The sequence below is a fragment of the Episyrphus balteatus genome, chromosome 2 (genome assembly GCF_945859705.1).
Source record: "Episyrphus balteatus chromosome 2, idEpiBalt1.1, whole genome shotgun sequence".
In the NCBI taxonomy this organism is placed as follows: domain Eukaryota; kingdom Metazoa; phylum Arthropoda; class Insecta; order Diptera; family Syrphidae; genus Episyrphus; species Episyrphus balteatus.
In genome coordinates this window covers 76581692-76601100 of record NC_079135.1, presented here as the reverse complement: position 1 = coordinate 76601100, position 19409 = coordinate 76581692, and the positions used below count along the sequence as shown (strand labels likewise).

At 32.7% G+C, this 19409-nt stretch overlaps 3 protein-coding genes across 3 annotated transcripts; 2 read left to right on the top strand and 1 right to left on the bottom strand.

Annotated features, from left to right (window-relative positions):
- Positions 1 to 1818: 1818 nt before the first annotated feature.
- On the top strand, positions 1819 to 2845 carry LOC129911177 (histone H3-like centromeric protein A). Its single transcript, XM_055988885.1, has 2 exons — positions 1819 to 2400; positions 2463 to 2845. The coding sequence occupies exons 1-2, from the start codon at positions 1929 to 1931 to the stop codon at positions 2708 to 2710; spliced, it is 720 nt and encodes a 239-aa protein (XP_055844860.1). The 5' UTR covers positions 1819 to 1928; the 3' UTR covers positions 2711 to 2845.
- Positions 2846 to 4475: 1630 nt separating this feature from the next.
- LOC129912635 (uncharacterized) lies at positions 4476 to 9294 on the bottom strand. Its single transcript, XM_055990968.1, has 4 exons — positions 8994 to 9294; positions 6976 to 8934; positions 5215 to 5381; positions 4476 to 5145 (listed from the first exon to the last, which is right to left on the bottom strand). The coding sequence occupies exons 1-4, from the start codon at positions 9133 to 9135 to the stop codon at positions 4693 to 4695; spliced, it is 2721 nt and encodes a 906-aa protein (XP_055846943.1). The 5' UTR covers positions 9136 to 9294; the 3' UTR covers positions 4476 to 4692.
- A 981-nt stretch (positions 9295 to 10275) lies between these two features.
- LOC129912634 (tyrosine-protein kinase hopscotch) lies at positions 10276 to 18275 on the top strand. The gene is made up of 14 exons (XM_055990967.1): positions 10276 to 11378; positions 13411 to 13571; positions 13655 to 13747; positions 13875 to 13988; positions 14056 to 14207; positions 14478 to 14615; positions 14682 to 14803; positions 14865 to 15077; positions 15136 to 15269; positions 16506 to 16903; positions 16972 to 17222; positions 17288 to 17455; positions 17520 to 17851; positions 17906 to 18275. Exons 1-14 carry the CDS (start codon positions 10638 to 10640, stop codon positions 18051 to 18053), a joined length of 3165 nt encoding a protein of 1054 aa, XP_055846942.1. The 5' UTR covers positions 10276 to 10637; the 3' UTR covers positions 18054 to 18275.
- Positions 18276 to 19409: the final 1134 nt, after the last annotated feature.

Below are 19409 nucleotides of genomic sequence, written 5' to 3'. Positions count from 1 at the left end.
AAAAACAACATGGAGGTTTCGAATAAAATAAATCAGTAATGCCAAAATATTATTGTTATAGGTGTGTTCGTTTTATTGCAGCACAACAGTTGCGTTCACTGATCATTGAATACAAATTTGAAAATTAAAGACCACAAAATTAAAAATAATGATGCAAAAAGCTTATTTTTTGGTTACGGGTAGCGGTAACGATATTTGTATTAAAAAAAGTTCCACATCTGAACGTTGATGTGTCAGTTTGGAATTTTGTCCATACAAGTACCCGCACCGCTACCGCATATACCCTCCGGTGTGTGGTATAGCCTATAATCTTTTTCTTTGTAAAAAAAAAGAAGCCTGTGAGATGATACAAAACTATCATCTTCCATTGGCATCGAGTAAAAATTATGTACTTTGTAACTGAAGTGAAACGAAAATTTGTATATAAAAATAGCACAACGCAATCTTTACTGAAATTTTTTTCCAGGTGTTCAAACGTGGTTCAGGAATTCAACTTGCCAATGATGATGTTTTTTCTTTATTGAAGAATGGATTTGGGTGTATTAATGGACCTCCCGACAAACAATTTTGGTTATATATAGCTTTACAGATGCAATTGTTGCTTCTATAAAGCATTTATAGAAGCGAAATTGTTAGTATTGCTGTATTTAGTGTAAAGGTATAACTACATTGGCTCAAAAAGTGAAAAAGTACGAAAGTGAAAATTTTCAAATGCATTTTTGTGTAGTTTTTCGGGCTGGAAAATTAAAACTAATGATGCAGAAAGCTTATTTTTTGGTCTAAAAAACAATTTGTATACTCTTTTTCACAAAACAATTGCGCTAGCGAGAAAAAAAATATTTTCACTTTTGTACTTTTTCAAAAAGTGGTGTATGTAGTTAAGCCCTAAAGCATTAACTACATTGGCTCAAAAAGTGAAAAAGTACAAAAGTGAAAATTTTCAAACGCATTTTTGTATGTTTTTTCGGGCTAGAAAATTAAAAAAAATGATGCAGAAAGCTTATTTTTTCGTCCAAAGATCAATTTATAAACTCTTTTTTACAAAAAAATTCCGGTAGCGAGAAAAAAAATATTTTCACTTTTGTACTTTTTCAAAAAGTGGTGAATGTAGTTAAGCCTTAAACCTCAGTTTTACCAGAAGATAACGGCATAGCAACGATAGCCACGGATTAATCCACTTCAGCAGCGTACTAGACTTAAATAAAAAATTAAATTTAGCAATTTTACACCTTTTCGTTGCACCGGATCGTGAATACCCCTATTGTTTTTCTTCCATTGTTTTACTTACACCAAATTGTGATTTTTTAGATGAAGCTCTGCTCACAACTTCGAATAAATTTTAGCTCTGCTAAATTTTTGAGAGAATTTTGTATGAAAGCTCAAATTAAGGCTTGGCCACACCGGAGGGTATGCGGTAGCGGTACGGGTAGAGGTAACGGTACTTGTATGAAAAAAATTCCAAATTGACATATCAACGTTCAGATGTGGAATTTTTTTCATACAAATATCGTTACCGCTACCCGTACCTCTACCGCATACCCTCCGGTGTGGCCAAGCCTTTAAGCTTTATTTCTAATAGGCTTTACATTTAGAAGGTAGCCATTTTTTGCCTTGAAAGTGTTTGGGTTCTTTTGTACAGTTTTTCTTTCTCTGAGAGAATTTCATCACCACTCTTTAAAATTCGACAGGTCCAAACATACCTAAAATGTGTACCTCATTTTTGTTATCTGAGTATGAACTATGAACTCATCTATTGTCGCTGAATGATTTCATTCTAAAACAAAAATTACATCCCTGTAGCCGATGACAGCTAAAAATTATTTTTTTTTTTCGAATAAACAAAATTCAAATCAAATAAACGGCGCGCAAAATTTAAAAATTTCTTAGTTTCTTTTATTTTACTATTTTATTAATTTTATGTTTTAAAAATGCCACGTAGACATACTGGTCCTCGTCCTAAATCAAAAAAACCACCACCCAAACAATTTTCCTTCCTTGGTGACAGCTCTGCTGGTGAACCATCAGAGGCAGAAAGTTTCCAATCGCCAGAATTGGAACCTAATCATACAGATTATGGATTCGATTACACAAGCGGTAGTCCGAGCACTTCCAGACGAAGCAATGTAAATCAACGTAAGTCATCAGAAAACACCTCTCAGCCGCGTCCCTCATCTTCACAAAGGAAATCAATTCCTCGAAATACTTCAAGTCCAATGGTACCCGTTCTGCAGGCATCTAGAAGATCCGAAACAAGCCCAAACAGAAGAAGTTTTATTCCCCAAGCTGCTCGCTCTGAGCCTGCTCGATTGCCACCTAAGAAAAATAAACGAAAGCAAAACACTCCTTTACAACGTGAGAAGGCATTATGGCATCAAATTAAAGCACTTCAAAGTCGAACAGGTACTAATTATTAAATCATTTTTTGTTATATAAATTATTACACTTTGTTGTTTTGTGTTTAGACAATCTTACGCCGAAGGCTCCTTTTTCAAGACTTATCCGTGAGTTGTTGTTTAAATATGCTAGCGATGCATGTAGAATAACTGTGCAGGCTTTGGAAGCTTTACAAATATCAAGCGAAATCTATCTTACGCAGTTATTTGCTGATGCCTACGTTTGTACTTTGCATCGAGGAAGAGTCACACTTGGCGTGCATGATCTGCGATTAGTACGCTTCCTGCGAGGACCATATGAAGGACATAATTTGTAAATTAAGTCGATTTTATAGAACATTGTAATAGTATTAAGTATTATTGTTTTAAGATTTTCCCACTCTCATTTAATTAATATTTGTTAATTTTCTGTTGTATTTGCTAGTTTTAAAAATAATAAATTTTGTAATGCATTCATTGATTTTAACATAAATAAGAGACATCAGCTTTGGATAAAAATTCAAAACATTTTTTTTTTTGAAATTATTTTGAACTCGAATAAGCGAAAAGTTTTTGAATGTTTTTTCCCTTTTCAATGTAGAGCAATGGGGTTCAGCAATAAACATTTCAATGGATCTGCTAAAAATGCTCTTGCTTCACAAGTTTTGAGTTATTAATGCAGAAGTTATTGGAATGAAGTACTCTTTAATCCTGCAAAAAGTAATTTCTTAAATTTAAAAATTGACGGATTAGGAGTGTTAGTTTTGTTTTGGAAACTATTGTTTAAGGAAAAAACTGTTTTTTTTTTTAGTTATGACAGTGTTCAAGTAAATGAGCGATATGATATAAGTATGCGTAAGACTTGGTAAGACCCTACTGCTAATATTTTAAAAATTAACTGCTCCTTAAAAAATGTCGGTGTTATCCATTCACCCCTTCTGAATGAAAACTCCCGTGGAATGGCTCTCAATCGAAAAATTACTAGAATATCATTTCTTTTCTGTTTTGTGCTTTTTTGGCAAATGCTGTCCGTAGTAAATATACAAATTGAACAAAGTCCTTCTATGTAACTTTGTTCTACTTCTGCATCTGTTCGAAAGTAATTTAAAATTGTACTTCCTTTTCGAAATGCGTATAAGTGGGGCGGCTTAGCAGCAAAATCATGCACTTTGTTATAAAAGCATGAAATTTACATCATGATTTCGAGGTATTTCTTAACGAATAAAATTAATACCAAAATGTCTCGACCATAATGTAAAATGTTATTGGACTCTTTATGAATAGTCTTTTACTTAAAGAGCAAGAATCAGAATATTACCAATTGCTATTTGAAAAAAAGTGGCAGGCTGATAAAATTTTGCAAGGACGTTTCATATACCATAGAAAAAAATAATAAAATATTTCGGGTAAAAAGGTGTTTTTTTTTTTAGCGGGAAAGAACACTTTTGAAATGGTGCCATTGCACCACATGGAAAATTTATGCATACAAAGAACAAATTAATTTTTGTATAGGTCTTTGCCTTCTCTTATAAAACATTTTCGATATCTAAGGTCTTATTCCTATGAAATTTTTAAAATTGGAAAAAAATGTATTATGTTGTCGATTTTTCCTGTTTGGTCATGATTCAAAAGCGACTTTAGTGCGACAAGACATGTCCTTAAATACTTTGTACCAAGTACAACTGCCATTTGAGTTTTGAAGATATTTACCTTCATATTGTACAATTTTTTTCATGAAATTTTTTTGTCGATATTCCAATTTTGCAAAACCATTTCAACAAGAGAAAACTTTCAAACATGATTATATTTGGATTAAAGGTGTTACCTTAAATATTATTCACGTCTGAAGTCATGTTGTGAGAAAATTGTTGCTATACTTACCACTTATCCGACCGAAAATTGTCCCCCACTCCCATAAGATTTTTTTTTTAATGACCTATATAAATACCAACGTTTTAAAAAACGTCATCAAAATCGGCCTTGTTCCGAAGAAGTACCTTTTAGATTAAGTTGCTATACACATTGACTTAACCCATAGTAAGTCAATGGCTCCACACAAAATTCGAAAATAAATAAGAACAATTACATTTAAATTTTGTTGTGTCCTTTAAGGTTTACTTAGCATCCAAATATTATTTAAATTACATTTTTCACAATCTGTGAAAACCATTATTTCAATGTCAAATACAAAACAATATTATTGTACTTGCTACGAATTTAACAAGTATGTAAGTTAACTCATTTTAGTTCATTTTTAATAATAGATCAGCCTTATTCTGCTATCTGATCTAAAAATATCAAAATATTTTTATTTTTTAATTTAGCTCAGATTTTCAGTGACAAGTGTTGTATATTTTTGTAAAAATAATTCCTTGCCCTTGCAATCCTTCATTTTCAAAATATTTTTTCTAATGTTGTTTGTAACAGTTTCATTAACTGGTACATCACATTGTTGCATTACTTCTAATAGTAATCGCTCAAAGTTCATAAACATTTCTTCATATATTGCAGCCGGTGCAAATTCAATAATTTTTAACAACTTTGTAATAAGCTGTTCCACTTTGATTGTATCCTTAGCAACGCCTGGTATTAGATACTTTTGAACTATATTGGCATAGTTAACCATGCAATTACGATAGTTAAGTACTGCGTTGGGATTTTCTGTTTCATTAACAACGACACCAAGTGTTAAAATCATATCGGACATGTGGGGCAAAAGACGATCACTTCGTGCAAGCCAATCAGTTTCCTTTGTAGTACATCGGATGAAGTTCTATTGTGGTTAAAAAAAAATGAATATTACATATTTTTATTCTTTCGTGTAAATTTTATGATTACTTACACTTATAAGAAACATTTCAACATCGGCGGCAGTATGCGTCTCTGAGGGAATTAAGAACTCATCGAATTTTTTTGGTGGTTGGTCAGGAGTTAGTGAAAATCTTTGGAAATAGTACTGAGTTAATGGCCTGTATGAGTCCCTTATTGATTTCTTAATCCATTTTTTGTCTGCAAATTTTCAATAAAAAATTAGTTTTTGCTTAAGTTAAAAACAATAATTATTTTATTTATTATTTCTAAACAAATTTATGAACCTTCTTTGTTCATATAACTGCTAACCAGAACTCTAAAAAACTCTTCAAAAAAATGCAATTCTAGTATTTCAATCGAACTGAAGGCACCAATGCTTAAAGCATTTACACCAAAAATGTTGAAGCATCATAGGTGAATGAAAAAGAACAAATAATTCTAACCTTGTTGTGCCATTTCCCTAATCGCAGGCCTTTATTAAAGAGTCAGCACATATTAATTGGTCTTATTTCACTTTGATTGACCCAGAGACGGATAGAACACCATTTAGGAAATCCTAACATGCAAGTCCTAAGCACCCCAGAAAGTATTGTCGAAATAATAAACTTCTCCAAGGTAAAGAAATCAACTGAACCAGATGGTGTTTCCAATTGTATTCTTTTTATCTATCATCATGTTCAACAACTTCTCCCAGAAGAATTGGAAAATTGTAATTCCAAAGAAAGCTGAAATATCTTCAACTATCTTTTTCTTATTCCTTTTGTTTAGAGGGAATCATAACTCTCCCACGTATCTGCTTCACACCAGTGAACTTCAACTATAAAAGCAGTTTTGCGTCGACAACCACTTCATTCCAGACATTTCAGGTAAACAAAATCCAAACAGCATCGCTATCGACAGCTGTCTGAAATGTCGATGCATTCGGAAACTTATAATTTCTACAACAAACGGGATATCCGGATCAAGTCATCAAAAATGCACTATTGTACTTTAGGGGATCAGAGACTAACATTCCCAGGTAGAACAAAACTGCCGCTCAAACCAAACGTCAAGTACCTACGAGGCGACATGGGATAAGAATCTACTGGAATCTGCTAAGAAACTTGTCGGAAGTATCTTCAACCACACTTATGAGATGATGAAAACTCAACATTCATACTGCACTGCCTCTTGCGAGGAATTCACAAATTGACAAGGCCATCTTTGCCTAGCCATCTTCTTCTTGCAAATTAATTACACGACACGCACAAAAAAAAGTTCGGATTCTTAGAATTTTTTTTCGATATTAATTTCAATGGAAAAAAAGGAAGCGGTTTACTTTTACGCCGACAAGCTGTTAGCAAAATTTATATAACTCAATAAATCTTTTTAGTGGAAAGTAACCTTAAGCCAAATTCTAAATAGCATGTTTAATAAAACTCTCGTCTCAGTTTTACAAAAAGGGAAACGCTCTGAATTGCGCCAACTACAGAGGTAAAAGTCTTCTTAATATCGCATATACCATTTTGTCGGCTATCTTGGGTGGTCGCCCAAGCCATGGCCATATAGAGCCATAATTCGTCTCGGCATTCCTGAAAGACTTGTTTACTCATGCTAGGAGCTGAGCTGGATGGAGAGACTTGGTGGTTGAGGTCGAGATCCATCCTGGACTATGAGTGTCACCTTAAGTTACTAAGAATTTAATTGTACACCAACACCACGGAATAAGCATGCCAAAGCATCAAAAGATGCTAATTGCAATTGAACGCAACCTACAATATTCAAATAAAAATATTAATCTACAAAAACTTACCTTTTTCTCTAGCCACTGGCAGAAAACCTTTTATTGTATTTTGTACAAATTGTGCACACTCCTTAAGAATTTCATCTTTTTCATTCGAATAAGTTAACAGATCCCAACGAACATTCTCCATTATCTGTGCCGCCATCAGCAAAACAGGTGCTGTTGCTTCTCCAAATGGTAGGACATCCTTATTACCCTTTGATACAATCAAATTCAAGCACTTAACCAATGGAATCAAATCAGTGTATCGCTCTGCATCTAGCATTTCATTTACACTCGAATTAAAGAATCGTTTAAAAAAATCAGTTTGTCTCTCGAAGCATAATTCAAAATAAATGCTGCACAAAAGTTGGCTAAAGAATTTCTGTTGAATTCTATCATCGCGGAGAGCACTATTCAAAAGTGGATAAAAGTAATCATTCGATAGAGGACGCATCAGCTTGACCATGGAGCAAAATATTCCAATGTGTTCTTCGGAATTACATGCAACATCAAACATTTTGCCCCACATGACCTGGGGATTTTCAAAACATAAACAAAGAAATCCCAGCTCATCGAAACTATTTGAGAATTTGTTAAGAAATTCAGTTGCTCTTTCGGAAAAACGTTCTGCTTGAAAACGATTGACATCTTTGCCGAATTTTTTTACTTCATAGTTAATAAGTGTTATGATATCTGCAGGCTTGAAAATCTCAACTCCTGCAAGGAGAATCTGCGTAAGACCCAAAGCAGAGTCAATTTCCATGTCTTCATTTTCTATTTCCTCTTCAGACTGCTCTCTAACTTTTTGCTCTAGATCAATATAGTCTACAATCTCCATAGCATTCTCCAATCCGAACAATTTAATATTATCTTTGATCGACTGAAGGCATTCATCATTACCTAAAGCGACAGGTTTTTTAAAGAGTTCATCGAACCAAGCCTTTTTTACATGCCTTTCGAGAGGTTCACTCAACTTGCCCAGAATTTCACCTATGGTTGCATCTGTAATTTGCTCCTCCAAAGTCTTGGGACGAATGGCAATCGATTTAAGCTGATGTGCAACATCATGATTAAAATCCCGATTGGCTATCATACGCTCACCCACTAAAAACGATTTAACACCGATAACTGATTGAAGAGTTTCTTTGTTATTGAGATCTACCTCGACCCAATGCATAAATACATCGATTTTCACTAACATAACGTTATACTGTAAGGAATTGAGAAGAGCAGTTATAACTTTCAATTGGAACTCTTTGACCAATGAATGTGATTCTGCTTCGGATGTGGGATTTTGGTTTGAAAGGGAGGCGCAAATATCATAAACCTCCACATCAAAATCAGGCTTTAATTTATTCTTTTCCTCATACACATCAAATGCAAAGATAATCATCTCCAAGATGTGATTGATGGCATAGCCAGAATATGTGAAAAATTCATTTTTTTTGAAAGTTTTAAACTTTTCAGCATCTGGAGTGTAAAATTGTCTTAATAGATTCATGGTAAAGTCATAAAGTTTGCCCAGAATAATTTTCTTATCTACGAAATTAATATGCTGGGCTTTGGACTTGGTGATACTTATGAAGATGGCTCTTGCCATATTCTCCACTTTGATTAGTACTTCATAAGGGTCTTTAATGTGTTTAAGAGAATCTGTTGCATTTTCATAATACTGAAACGAAAACCAACAAGGACAATGTGCCAATGCTTCGTAAAAGAATTGATCAAGATTTAGTTCCCAAATGATGGCAACTAAAAGATATTTGGGTAACAAAGGACATATTTCGATAACATGTGCTAGTCCAGGATCGTCTTTTAGATTGTATTTGTAGGTGGCATCGGTATTGACTAGCAAAAACATTATAATCTTACGGAATATGGGGTTTGCTTTGGGAAGTGGTTTTTTCGTCTCCACATCAATGTATTCCATTTTTAGGAAGTAATCCTGAAGTCTTTTGCATATTTCATCGACGACATCTTCATTACCTTGAGAAATAATTGTTACAACAATAAATCATGCATGGAGAAATTATTAGTATAGTTACCTCCACGGAAACGAACTTTGTTAAGCGATTTCACATTATCATTACAATAATCTAGAACAGATTTGATGGCATCGAATTCTGGACAATAATCCATAGCGCATTCTTTAGCAAAAAGGTTAAGAATTTTATGCAAATCGCGCATTATTTTATTTTTGGTTGTTTTATTTTGCAATCAGGATCGTGGTTTGTTAAATAGAAATAGAAACAGTTATGATTTTTGGCGAAAAAAGTAAACAGATTTTTGACAGGCACTTTTTGAAAATAATTTTTCGCTTGTTTTTTTCGCCGGTATAATTGACAAATGCTGCCAAAATTTATTTATAAACAACAGGGTGGCTCAGTTTAGGCAGGTTTACATTAAGGGCAGTTCACACTAGCCCCGTTCCATTGGAGGTGGTAGTTTACTCAATTGTATTCAAGAATAGGCTGATAAACGCTAGTGATATGAATTAAAGTTATCCTATCTACAATTTTAATTTTGTACTTCCACAAAAAGTGGCAAATGTAGCTAAGCCATATCCTAGTACGCAGTAAATTCCTATACAAAATGCTCTAAAAAATGTAGCTGAGCTTAAATTATCAAGTTATGCGCAGATCAATCTAGAAAATAAAACATTCGTTTCCAACTGTACATTTTTCTGTCACAACTTAGGGAACAAAAAACCAGTCATGAAAAAAGGAGACAAAAATCTCAGCTGAAATTTAGCGCAATCTACGAACTAAGTCTAAATTTTAGTACATGCTTGGCATATGCTAAGTAAAGCACTCCGTTTTTCTTAAATAATTAGAGAATTTATTAGGGTGAAATGTACAAAGAACGTGATTCAGCCTTGGTTCAGGAATTTACCTTGCCAATTTCGGTGGGTTAGCTGTGGTTCAAATTTGGTTCAAAAATGGATTTGCCTATTTTAACATATATAAACCAGTATTGAACCTCAGTTCTGCCACTGAATTAATTTACCCAAAACTCAACCACGTTTGTTCAACTAATTTAAAAAAAAATGTTGCAGAAACTTATAATTTGGCCGTAGAAATCTTAGCTCCTGGTTTTAAAAACAGCTTATAATTCCCTTTCACAAGTAAATTGTACATTTACTTTTTCTCAAATCTTCAAATGTAAATCTGCCATAAATCTATACACCATGTAAACGTAACACAATTAAAACGTAGACACTGAGCGAATTCAATTCCATCTTGTGTTCAAACCTTAAAATTTAAATTCGCCGTGTCCTTGCGCTCTGTCAACCACCCCCATTCTAGTATACATTGGGCATCTATTTTCCAAAATATAAAATGGTGTTGACGAATTTTGTTATCGCTTAAAAAATATATTTTTTTTTAATAATGTTTTGAACAATTTGTATGCGATTTTCAAATTGTTTATCGCAAGACCCTTTAAACAATCTGAAGTGAACAATAATTCATAAAGTGGTGTGATGCTGCTTTACAATGAAAAAAATTGTTTCAATGTGAATTTTTTTTTTAAATAAAATCCAAAAATTAAGATTTTATTTCAGTACTAAAAAAATTAAAAAAGAAAAACAAACCAAAACAAATACAAATAATATTAAATGCAATAAAAAAAAAACAGAATCTTTAAACTACATTAATTAAATATAACATTCTTAAAAATAAGAAACAAAAATGGCAGTAATACAAGTTTTTCTTTATCAAACAAATGAATTCTCGGTATTTCCATACAATTCGAGCATTACCTGCGAGGATATATGCATTTTGTGCTGCAAGTCACTTAACATTCTGCCAGCAGCTCGCTTGTTATTTGGACTACGTGTAGCCGATACCGAGGAGTGGCTTTTTCCATGCCAAATACCCAAATTAAGTGTTAAATATGAATTCCGTATGCGCTTCAAAGTCCCTGAATTGGATAGCTTGTATGCAATTGATCCAAATGCATACGAATACTTGTACTTACAAATAAGGTATGATATGGTTAATGATCGCATTAGTGAAATCCGGTATCCCTTGAAAAAGGACAATGTTGTTGGACTGGGAGTTGTTGATATGTATATCGATTATATTGAAAACAAAGGTACTGTGGAGAGTATTGAGAGGAATTACAAAGATTATCTGCCACCGCAGATTGTAAAGAAGCACAAGTTTTTTGCTAAAAATATCATACGTAATGGGTTTCAAGCTATACGCGGTACAACTCAAGAATTGAAGTATGTGAAGAGTTCTTATATGCATACTTTTGCTGGTCTTGCACCGAATTATTTGAGAGAGTATTTTAATGCGACGGTTCAACGTATGCCAGATGGGGAAGATGCAGCTGATCGTAGTGGACGTTATCCGGTTACTGTTGATTTGGATCTATTTGGTGATGAAGACCCTTCGATAAAGGTTTCGCTGAAATTTAAAAAGCAGGTAAGGAAAAATGTTTATATCTACATACATTTTTTTTCGATAAAAGCTCTTGTCACTGTACAAAGTACAATTATACTGGCTGAATACAATGGTGTAGCTGTGGCTGTAGCTTGTTGTACTGTCAAAATTTTACTGAGGGAAACAACAACAAAAGTTGGCGGCAGCTGAGCAAAAAGTTAAGAATTCTTCAACTTGCCCTACAAGCCACAGCTACATCATTGTATTCAGGAGGATACTCTGTTGATGACGTAGGCATATTATGTTTAATAGTCATAAATAATTTCCCACTGTTTCCAAGGTGATTTGAAAATGTCAACTTGCATCTACTTATCTGCTAATCGTTTTAATTTACAACAATAATAATTGTTATAAACCGCATTAAGGCTTGGCCACACTGGAGGGTATGCGGTAGCGGTACGGGTAGCGGTACGGGTACTTGTATGAAAAAAATTCCAAACTGACACATCAACGTTCAGATGTGGAATTTTTTTAATACAAATATCGTTACCGCTACCCGTATCGCTACCGCATACCCTCCGGTGTGGCCAAGCCTTTAATATTGTGTTGAAGATAAAATAATTCATAACATGGGTAACAAAAGAATAGAATATTAAAAATCAAATGAGGAAGTTATGATAAGATTCATAGAAAAAGTAAACAAGTTCTTGTTACAAAGAAGATGAGATGAGAATTACCATTACAATTTTAAATTTTAAATCTGATAGAATTTTAAATTTCAGGAGGATTATTTATTTTTTGTTTATGTTTTAAAATCCATTCTTTTCGTCCGAATCTTCTTTTCGCGTCTCTTTGTAAACAAAGGCCTATTAACCAGGGTGAATATTATGCCTCTTCATCTAGTTCCCTCCAATTCAATTCAATTTTGCTTTATTGAATTTGTTATTTTCAATAACATAATAATATACATAAAATAATATTCTGACTTTTGTATGAAAGTTGCTATTTCGGGACTCTTCAAGGACGTCAGGTGGGGGTAATGCCGTGGTTAAAACGTCTGGGACCTATTAATTAACTATCAAGAGGTAATGATAATATTTTAGGAGCTACCATCCGATGGTTATATTTAAGGCGAAAGAAAGTTTGCTTAACTTTTTTTTGAAATCGTATACATAACAGATTTCAATGACGCCTATGATAAAATGAATAATTTAGCCCTGATTTTTCAGATTAGCTAATAACTACACATACATGTAACATATTTTTGGTTATACCTCCACTCCCAAAATCTGCTGTGGGCTCTTAGACTATAAATTTGCTGCAGATGTCTAGTTGTGGGGTTGGTTAAGTTGGGTTGGTTGAGTTGGAGTTTAACCACGGTGTTATGCCGACTGTGTGGTTCTGTAGAAATAAACTGCTTACTGCTTGATTCCTTCTGATCAGTTGATTTTTGGGGTTGGTGATATTTTTTATAGAAATCTTCGCCGATTGCTGTATGTAGGTAGATACTTGTCTTCCACTTTTGCTAATTTGTAAAGTCGGCTGTGAAGATCCTCAGTATTTTTCTGTCCTGTTTTTTTCCTGTTCCTTGTTTAGCTTAATCCTTTCCTTCTTTTCATCATGGGAAAAAACGGTGAATATATTTTCGATTCACTTTTTAACAGAACCAAAATAATCTCCCTGCTGCAAAATTGTTTAGTTTGCAAAACATATGGATCTTGTACGGAAAACTTGCAATATGGACAAGAATATATGCCAATATGGGCAAGAAATAGTTGCGGACCCTTGTTTACTAAACTAAAATGATATTTCTGATGTATTGCTTTTGTTTCGATCAAATATAAATTGCGTTTGTAAACTTGTTCGGAAGATACTTCGATTCGATTTTTTGATTGATAAACCTTTTATGAAAACGGATTAAGCGATCGTTAAGTTTGAATAAGTCGCCAAAAAATCTATCTCATAAATCATAACTACCTATATTATTAGTTATTTTTATGTGCTTTACAAATAAATAATTCCAATACTTTTTGATATATATATGTAGTTCCTAATTATTTTTTATATGTTCTAGTGGGTAATGATTACAGAACTGGAAAATTTACACGCTCTATATAGAGAAGATGAACATCGCGTTCGTTTGGATCTAAATGGACCCTTGAAAGACTATTACTTGGAGTTTAATCGCCCATATGAGTTGACGTCATTTATGTCTTACGTATCAGGATACTTCAGGTAAACACATGAAATTAAACTATAAACTTTTTAAAGTTAAAAAAAATTGTTTGTATATACTTCATCTTTGTTGTTTATTTTAGGCTCATGACCAAATGGATGTTTGATCCGTGTGTAGACTTTGTGACTCCGTCTTTGATGGAACTAAAACGTATAAGTTGTCATGGTCCAGTGGGGTAAGTAATTTTTTTTTTTTATATTCTGTAGAATTTCTTAATTCGGCTGAATTGGTCTCTAATGTACTAATTCACATATCGAAAAAAAAATTGTTCTTTAAAATTTTGTTCTCTTTTCTTAATTCAGTGGTGAATTTTCATATGCAAAGATCCGGGAACTAGGTAAGGGATGTGGAAGCTACATTGTTCGACAGTGTGAATTGGAATACGATACTTATTACATCGATATTGTTACAAAAAGGTAAGAGATAAAATTAAACCAAAGATTGAAATGCTATTAATTCTATAAAATTAAAAATTTTCAACAGAAAACAACCAGAAACTTTTAAGATAACTAGAAATGGTGAAAAATGGACATTACACATGAATGGAATTACATGTTCCAAAGATTTGACTGATTTAGTTTCTAAGATACCAACAGACTCGAAGTCCAGGCTACGGATAACACCTTCTGACTACGGTAAATCAAATATTTTCTCTGTGGTTTGGTTTTGATTTTAAATAAAAAATATATATTTAAATCGATAAATATGTAAATACTAGAAAATATATCTAATTTCTATTTTCTGTTTTCCGAGTTTGAATGTCGAAGTTGTCGAAAATACTTTTATTAAATTTATTAGAGTTACCGAGAATTGTCTTATTTTAAATGCATTTAACCCAAACTTTGAATCTCATATTTATTATGTTTGAAAATATCTCCTTAAAATAATTATACATTTTCTTATAGATAAACCGTTGTTGTTGCTAATATGTTTACCAAGAAATCGATTACAAAAAACTACTGACAACGAAATTAAAAAAGAAAAACTCCAAGAAAATCGTCCACAAATATTTGATCCCAAAAAAGATCTTCAGTGGTATATCCGTAAGTGATAATATACTCTTTCGTTATTATTGAAATATTTTCTGACTTATTCTAATGAAATCACAGATTCAGTCACTCGAAGCGTTTGTGGTAGAATGACATGTCGTTTAGCGGAATGGATTCAGCCAAGTGGAGTTAAGAATGTTAAAGTAACTTTGAAAGTTTTAAATTATGAATCCGACTTTGGGGTATGTAAAAAAAACTTTTATTTCATCCTGTGTTGTTAAATCTTTTTTTTTTTATTTAAAGGCTTTTATGGAATTGTCAAATACATGGAGCCGAATATACTCGACTGATTTTTTAAAAATGTACGGACTTACACTGACAACTCCGTATACAATGATTATGGAGAACTCTAAATACGGACCACTTAATAAATTTTTATTATCTTCAAAAAATAAGGTTACATTTCAAAATTTGCTAGATGTAACAAATGGCTTGGTTCGTGGTGTTGCATTTATGGTAATAAAAATCAAATAAAAACATGCAAAATATTAATGTTAATTATTTATACTTTTAGCAAGAAAAAAGAATATACCATGGACAGATTCGATGTAGTTCTTTGATGGTGACTAGTTTTGATCCAGATAAAAATATACTCATTGCCAAAATATCTGACCCTGGAATAAGGCGAACATATGATCCGACAAAAGAGTAAGACTTTTAAGTATTATTTTTCTTCTTTTTTATCGACAATTGTCATAATATCGAATGGTACGACAACTCTCATACTTTACTACTTTCCTTTATGCTGCACATTTGAGGTTCTCTGGGTTGACTTAAGGAAACGTCGGTTTTCCAGCGACTTCATCCACGTTACTTTTACTGGATGCTTGATATCGTCATGATATTTATTATAGATCCAAGAACCTAGTTAATTGAATTTTTCTCACTTGGGAGGCACTGCTCTTTTGAAATAAAAGTTTAGATAGTTAAGGTCAGAAAATTGACAGCAAAGAAATTCTATCTTTTTCAGAGAAAAATGTTGTTGTCATCAACAAGCATTTAGGCTAGAGTATTGTTAATAAACTTAGTAAGCGTATTTTCTGAGAATCTTTTTTCATTGAGCAAGCTTTGAAAAGTGTTTTTTCCCTTTTCATCACTGTAAAGAAAAATATTCATAATAGAGATCATTGCTTCGCCTATTTCACTTCCCAGATTGTACCACTTGACAATCCGGACCTCTCCTTGTTTGCTTATTAACCCCGTCTTTATATGAAATGTTGTAGAAGTTTATCAAAAATGCAGCTTTTTCCATCCGCTCACATCTAATTGGGGAAGCACTGAATTTATTCCATCCCTTTATTCAATATTTGGATCAACAGTCCCTAGACTTTGAAATAAAGTATTCAAGTAATCTTTTCGAAAAATGATACCGTTTTTGGCTTAGCTATGTCGCCAGATAACATCTTGTATGTTTTTACCTGATTAACGGGCACTGTTTCCATTATTGCGCTATTTGTTTCTTCGACGCACAAGTTTTCAAATCTAAATTTGTGGTAAATTTAAGCAACGCAAACCCAAATATGTAAGACAAACCGATGTGAGTAAGAAAACCCTCATATTCTACCAATTAAATTTTTAAATGAGCAAACATCATTCCAAAAATACCATACTATGTGCCAACAGAGCCTTAAATTTGGTCTTTCCCTACACCAACTACAAGAATGTTGAATGCATTACTCGGATACGTTTTTCGTTCCCATTTTAATATGAAGGATTTTAAAACCAGTGTGCGTCGGTATCTTCTCTCTATTTTCCTTATTCGTATTTACAACTTAGAATTTGATGTTATTACAACTTTTCAGCCTATTTGGTGTTTATTTTAGTTCCTCCATTAAAACTTAATTTTGTAGGTACATATTATTTATTACGTATTTTTTTTCTTAGCTTACCATGGATACCAATGAACTTCCATTCGAATCCAGCCAATAACCAACTCGATCTCTATTCTGAACTATGGGCTTTTGCCACAACTGTTTGGGAAATTTTTGCACGTGCTCAACCCATCCAACATTTAACTGCACAAGAACTCTCACGAAATTATAGAATTTATGGAGCGATTTTAGAAATCCCAGATGAATGGCCCGAGGAAATTCGTGTAATAATTATGAATGGCTGGCAATTGAATGATGGAGTACGTTTTGATAAAATGGACATATTGAGCAAACTCAATGTTATAAAGCGACAACTGTCGTCAACCAATTCAACCATGAATCCGCCAAATATGGACGATGATAATAAATCATTGACTCTTTCTACATCTAGTAATGGAACTGAAAATGCTTGTAAGACAAATAAAATCAAATGATGATTTTACTATCTGTACTTAGTAATGTTTTCTATTTTTTTTTAGGCCAAAACTTTCCCAATGGAGATATCTGGCCCGATAATTATTTTGATGATACTCGAACCGTGCAAATAATACCAGAAGGTAAATTGATTAGAGATAAAAAGATTGGTGAGGGTCACTATGGTAAGGTGTTCCGTGGTGAACTTCATTATTACAATCAAAATAGTCCTATCACCGTTGCCATAAAAGTTCTAAAACACATGGATCAAGGATGTATTGGTATTGATTTTGATAGAGAAATTAATATAATGCAGGTATGACTTTTTATTGAGTAATAACTTCCCTTTTTACATGATCTGTTAAACTTTACTCGCAACAGGGCTTAAACCATCCAAATATAGTAAAAATAATTACGTCTACTTATGACGAACCTATGTCAATTGTAATGGAGTACTTAAAATGTGGATCGTTCGATGTTTATTTATCATCTCAGAAGCCAAATCTTACAAATGAAAGACTCTTAATGTTTGCCCTGGACATTGCGAAGGTATTTTACCGAAATGCCGAAATGAACTGTTTAGTTTGGAATTTATTTATTATTTTCTTTTTAGGGTATGGAATATCTTGAGACTAAGGGCATAATTCATAGAGATTTAGCAGCCAGAAATATATTAGTTGATGGTGAGAGTGTAAAAATCTCGGACTTTGGTCTTGCACAGCATGCCAACAACAAAGGCTATTATGTGTCACAAAATGTAAGAAAAATTCCAATTAGATGGTATGCTCTTGAATCTCTTCTTTCAAACAAATTCTCATCTTCTTCGGATGTGTGGTCTTACGGAGTAACATTGTTTGAAATATTTACACGAGGGGAAGAGCCCAATCTTGATGGTGTTGAATTGAATGGCGATGAATTTATTAGTAGACTTGAAAAAGGAGATAGGTTTGTCTTTTGAATACAAAACCAAAACAATTAATTAAATTTTCCAATTTTTAGGCTGCATAAACCAAAATTATGTCCACAAATTGTATACGACAAACTGATGGTGCCAAGCTGGCACAAAGTAAAGGAAAAACGTCCAACTTTTACCGAAATTATTAAAATTATTCATTTCATTCAAAATGAGAGTGGAGAGCTTATTTAGAAAATTTTACAGGCGGGTTATTATATCAACCCGATATTATTATAAATATGATAGCATTTATTTAGAAATTTAGGTAAAATGATTTTTTTTATATAAAATAGTTAGAGGATCGAATATTCATTATATTATACATATTATACGTGTACAAATAATAGTCACTGTGTTATTTGTTGTTTAAACAAGTGCTTAAGTTATTTTTTAATTTTTTTAATTAAAAACAAAACAACACAAAATTGACTAAGGGCCAATTTTTCAATAGTCAGATAAACCTCAGATAGAGCTTATTGCTAGGAATAAAAGTTTTTTTTATATTGACATTTATTCTTCTGATAGTCTAACTGACGATTGAAAAATCAGGGCTAAATTTAAAATTTCATATGTAAATAGTTTTTCTATACACAAAAAATTGAACTTCTATCTAAAGTGCTAATTATTATTATAATCTTATGAATGTGTGAGAGGAAAACAATTTTCTTGCTCTGTAACTTTGTTGTAAATGATATATTTTTATGTTAGTTAATAAATAAACTGTTATTAAACATTAATGTTAATGTTTTGTGTGTTTTTTTTTTTATTTTGGTATTGTTTAAAAAGTACTTTCAGTTTTTGTGCTGAAGTGGATTCCTGCAATGTTTAGAAACAACATGCTAAATGAGAAACGTTTGGTCAAGATATCTTATTTCGGGACACGGATAATAAGAATTATATGTGTGTAGGACAGGTTTAAGAGAAATTTGGTGATGCTAATTGCATGACGAGCCATTCATATGTACCTCATTGTTTCTCTGTAATATAAATATTAGAGAATATAAAAATATCATAGCAAAATTACTCTTATAAAGTAAATTACTCCCCAAAAACAAAAACGTACTATTTCAATGACTCAATGACATAATTGACTATGTCGCGCTTTTTAAAATTCCCTTTATTAAGATTTAAAAAAACATAGACGCTACTATGGCGTATGCGCAACATTTTCGAATATTGAATCAATTACGAGCAGTAGTTTAAAAAAAAAAACAATTTTAATTGTAAGAAACTACAATTGTTATTTGTTTTATTTGCAAATAAGATGCACCGATTTTAAAAACTAGATAAAATTTTCAAATTTTTAATCGCCGGAAGCATGTGTGTCCACAGGCATTGAAATCCTTGTGATCCATTTTTGCAAATGAATAATCGCGCGATCAAAATCGCATGTGTGTTCCTAGTCCTTGGAATGAAATTGATTGCTTTAACCGTTTAGAAGATATTCGTATCCAAACCAATGCTCACTGATTTCAATAGTTTTCTTATGACCCGTATGCAATGCGATTTGGATACGAATATCTTCTAAACGGTTAAAGCAATCAATTT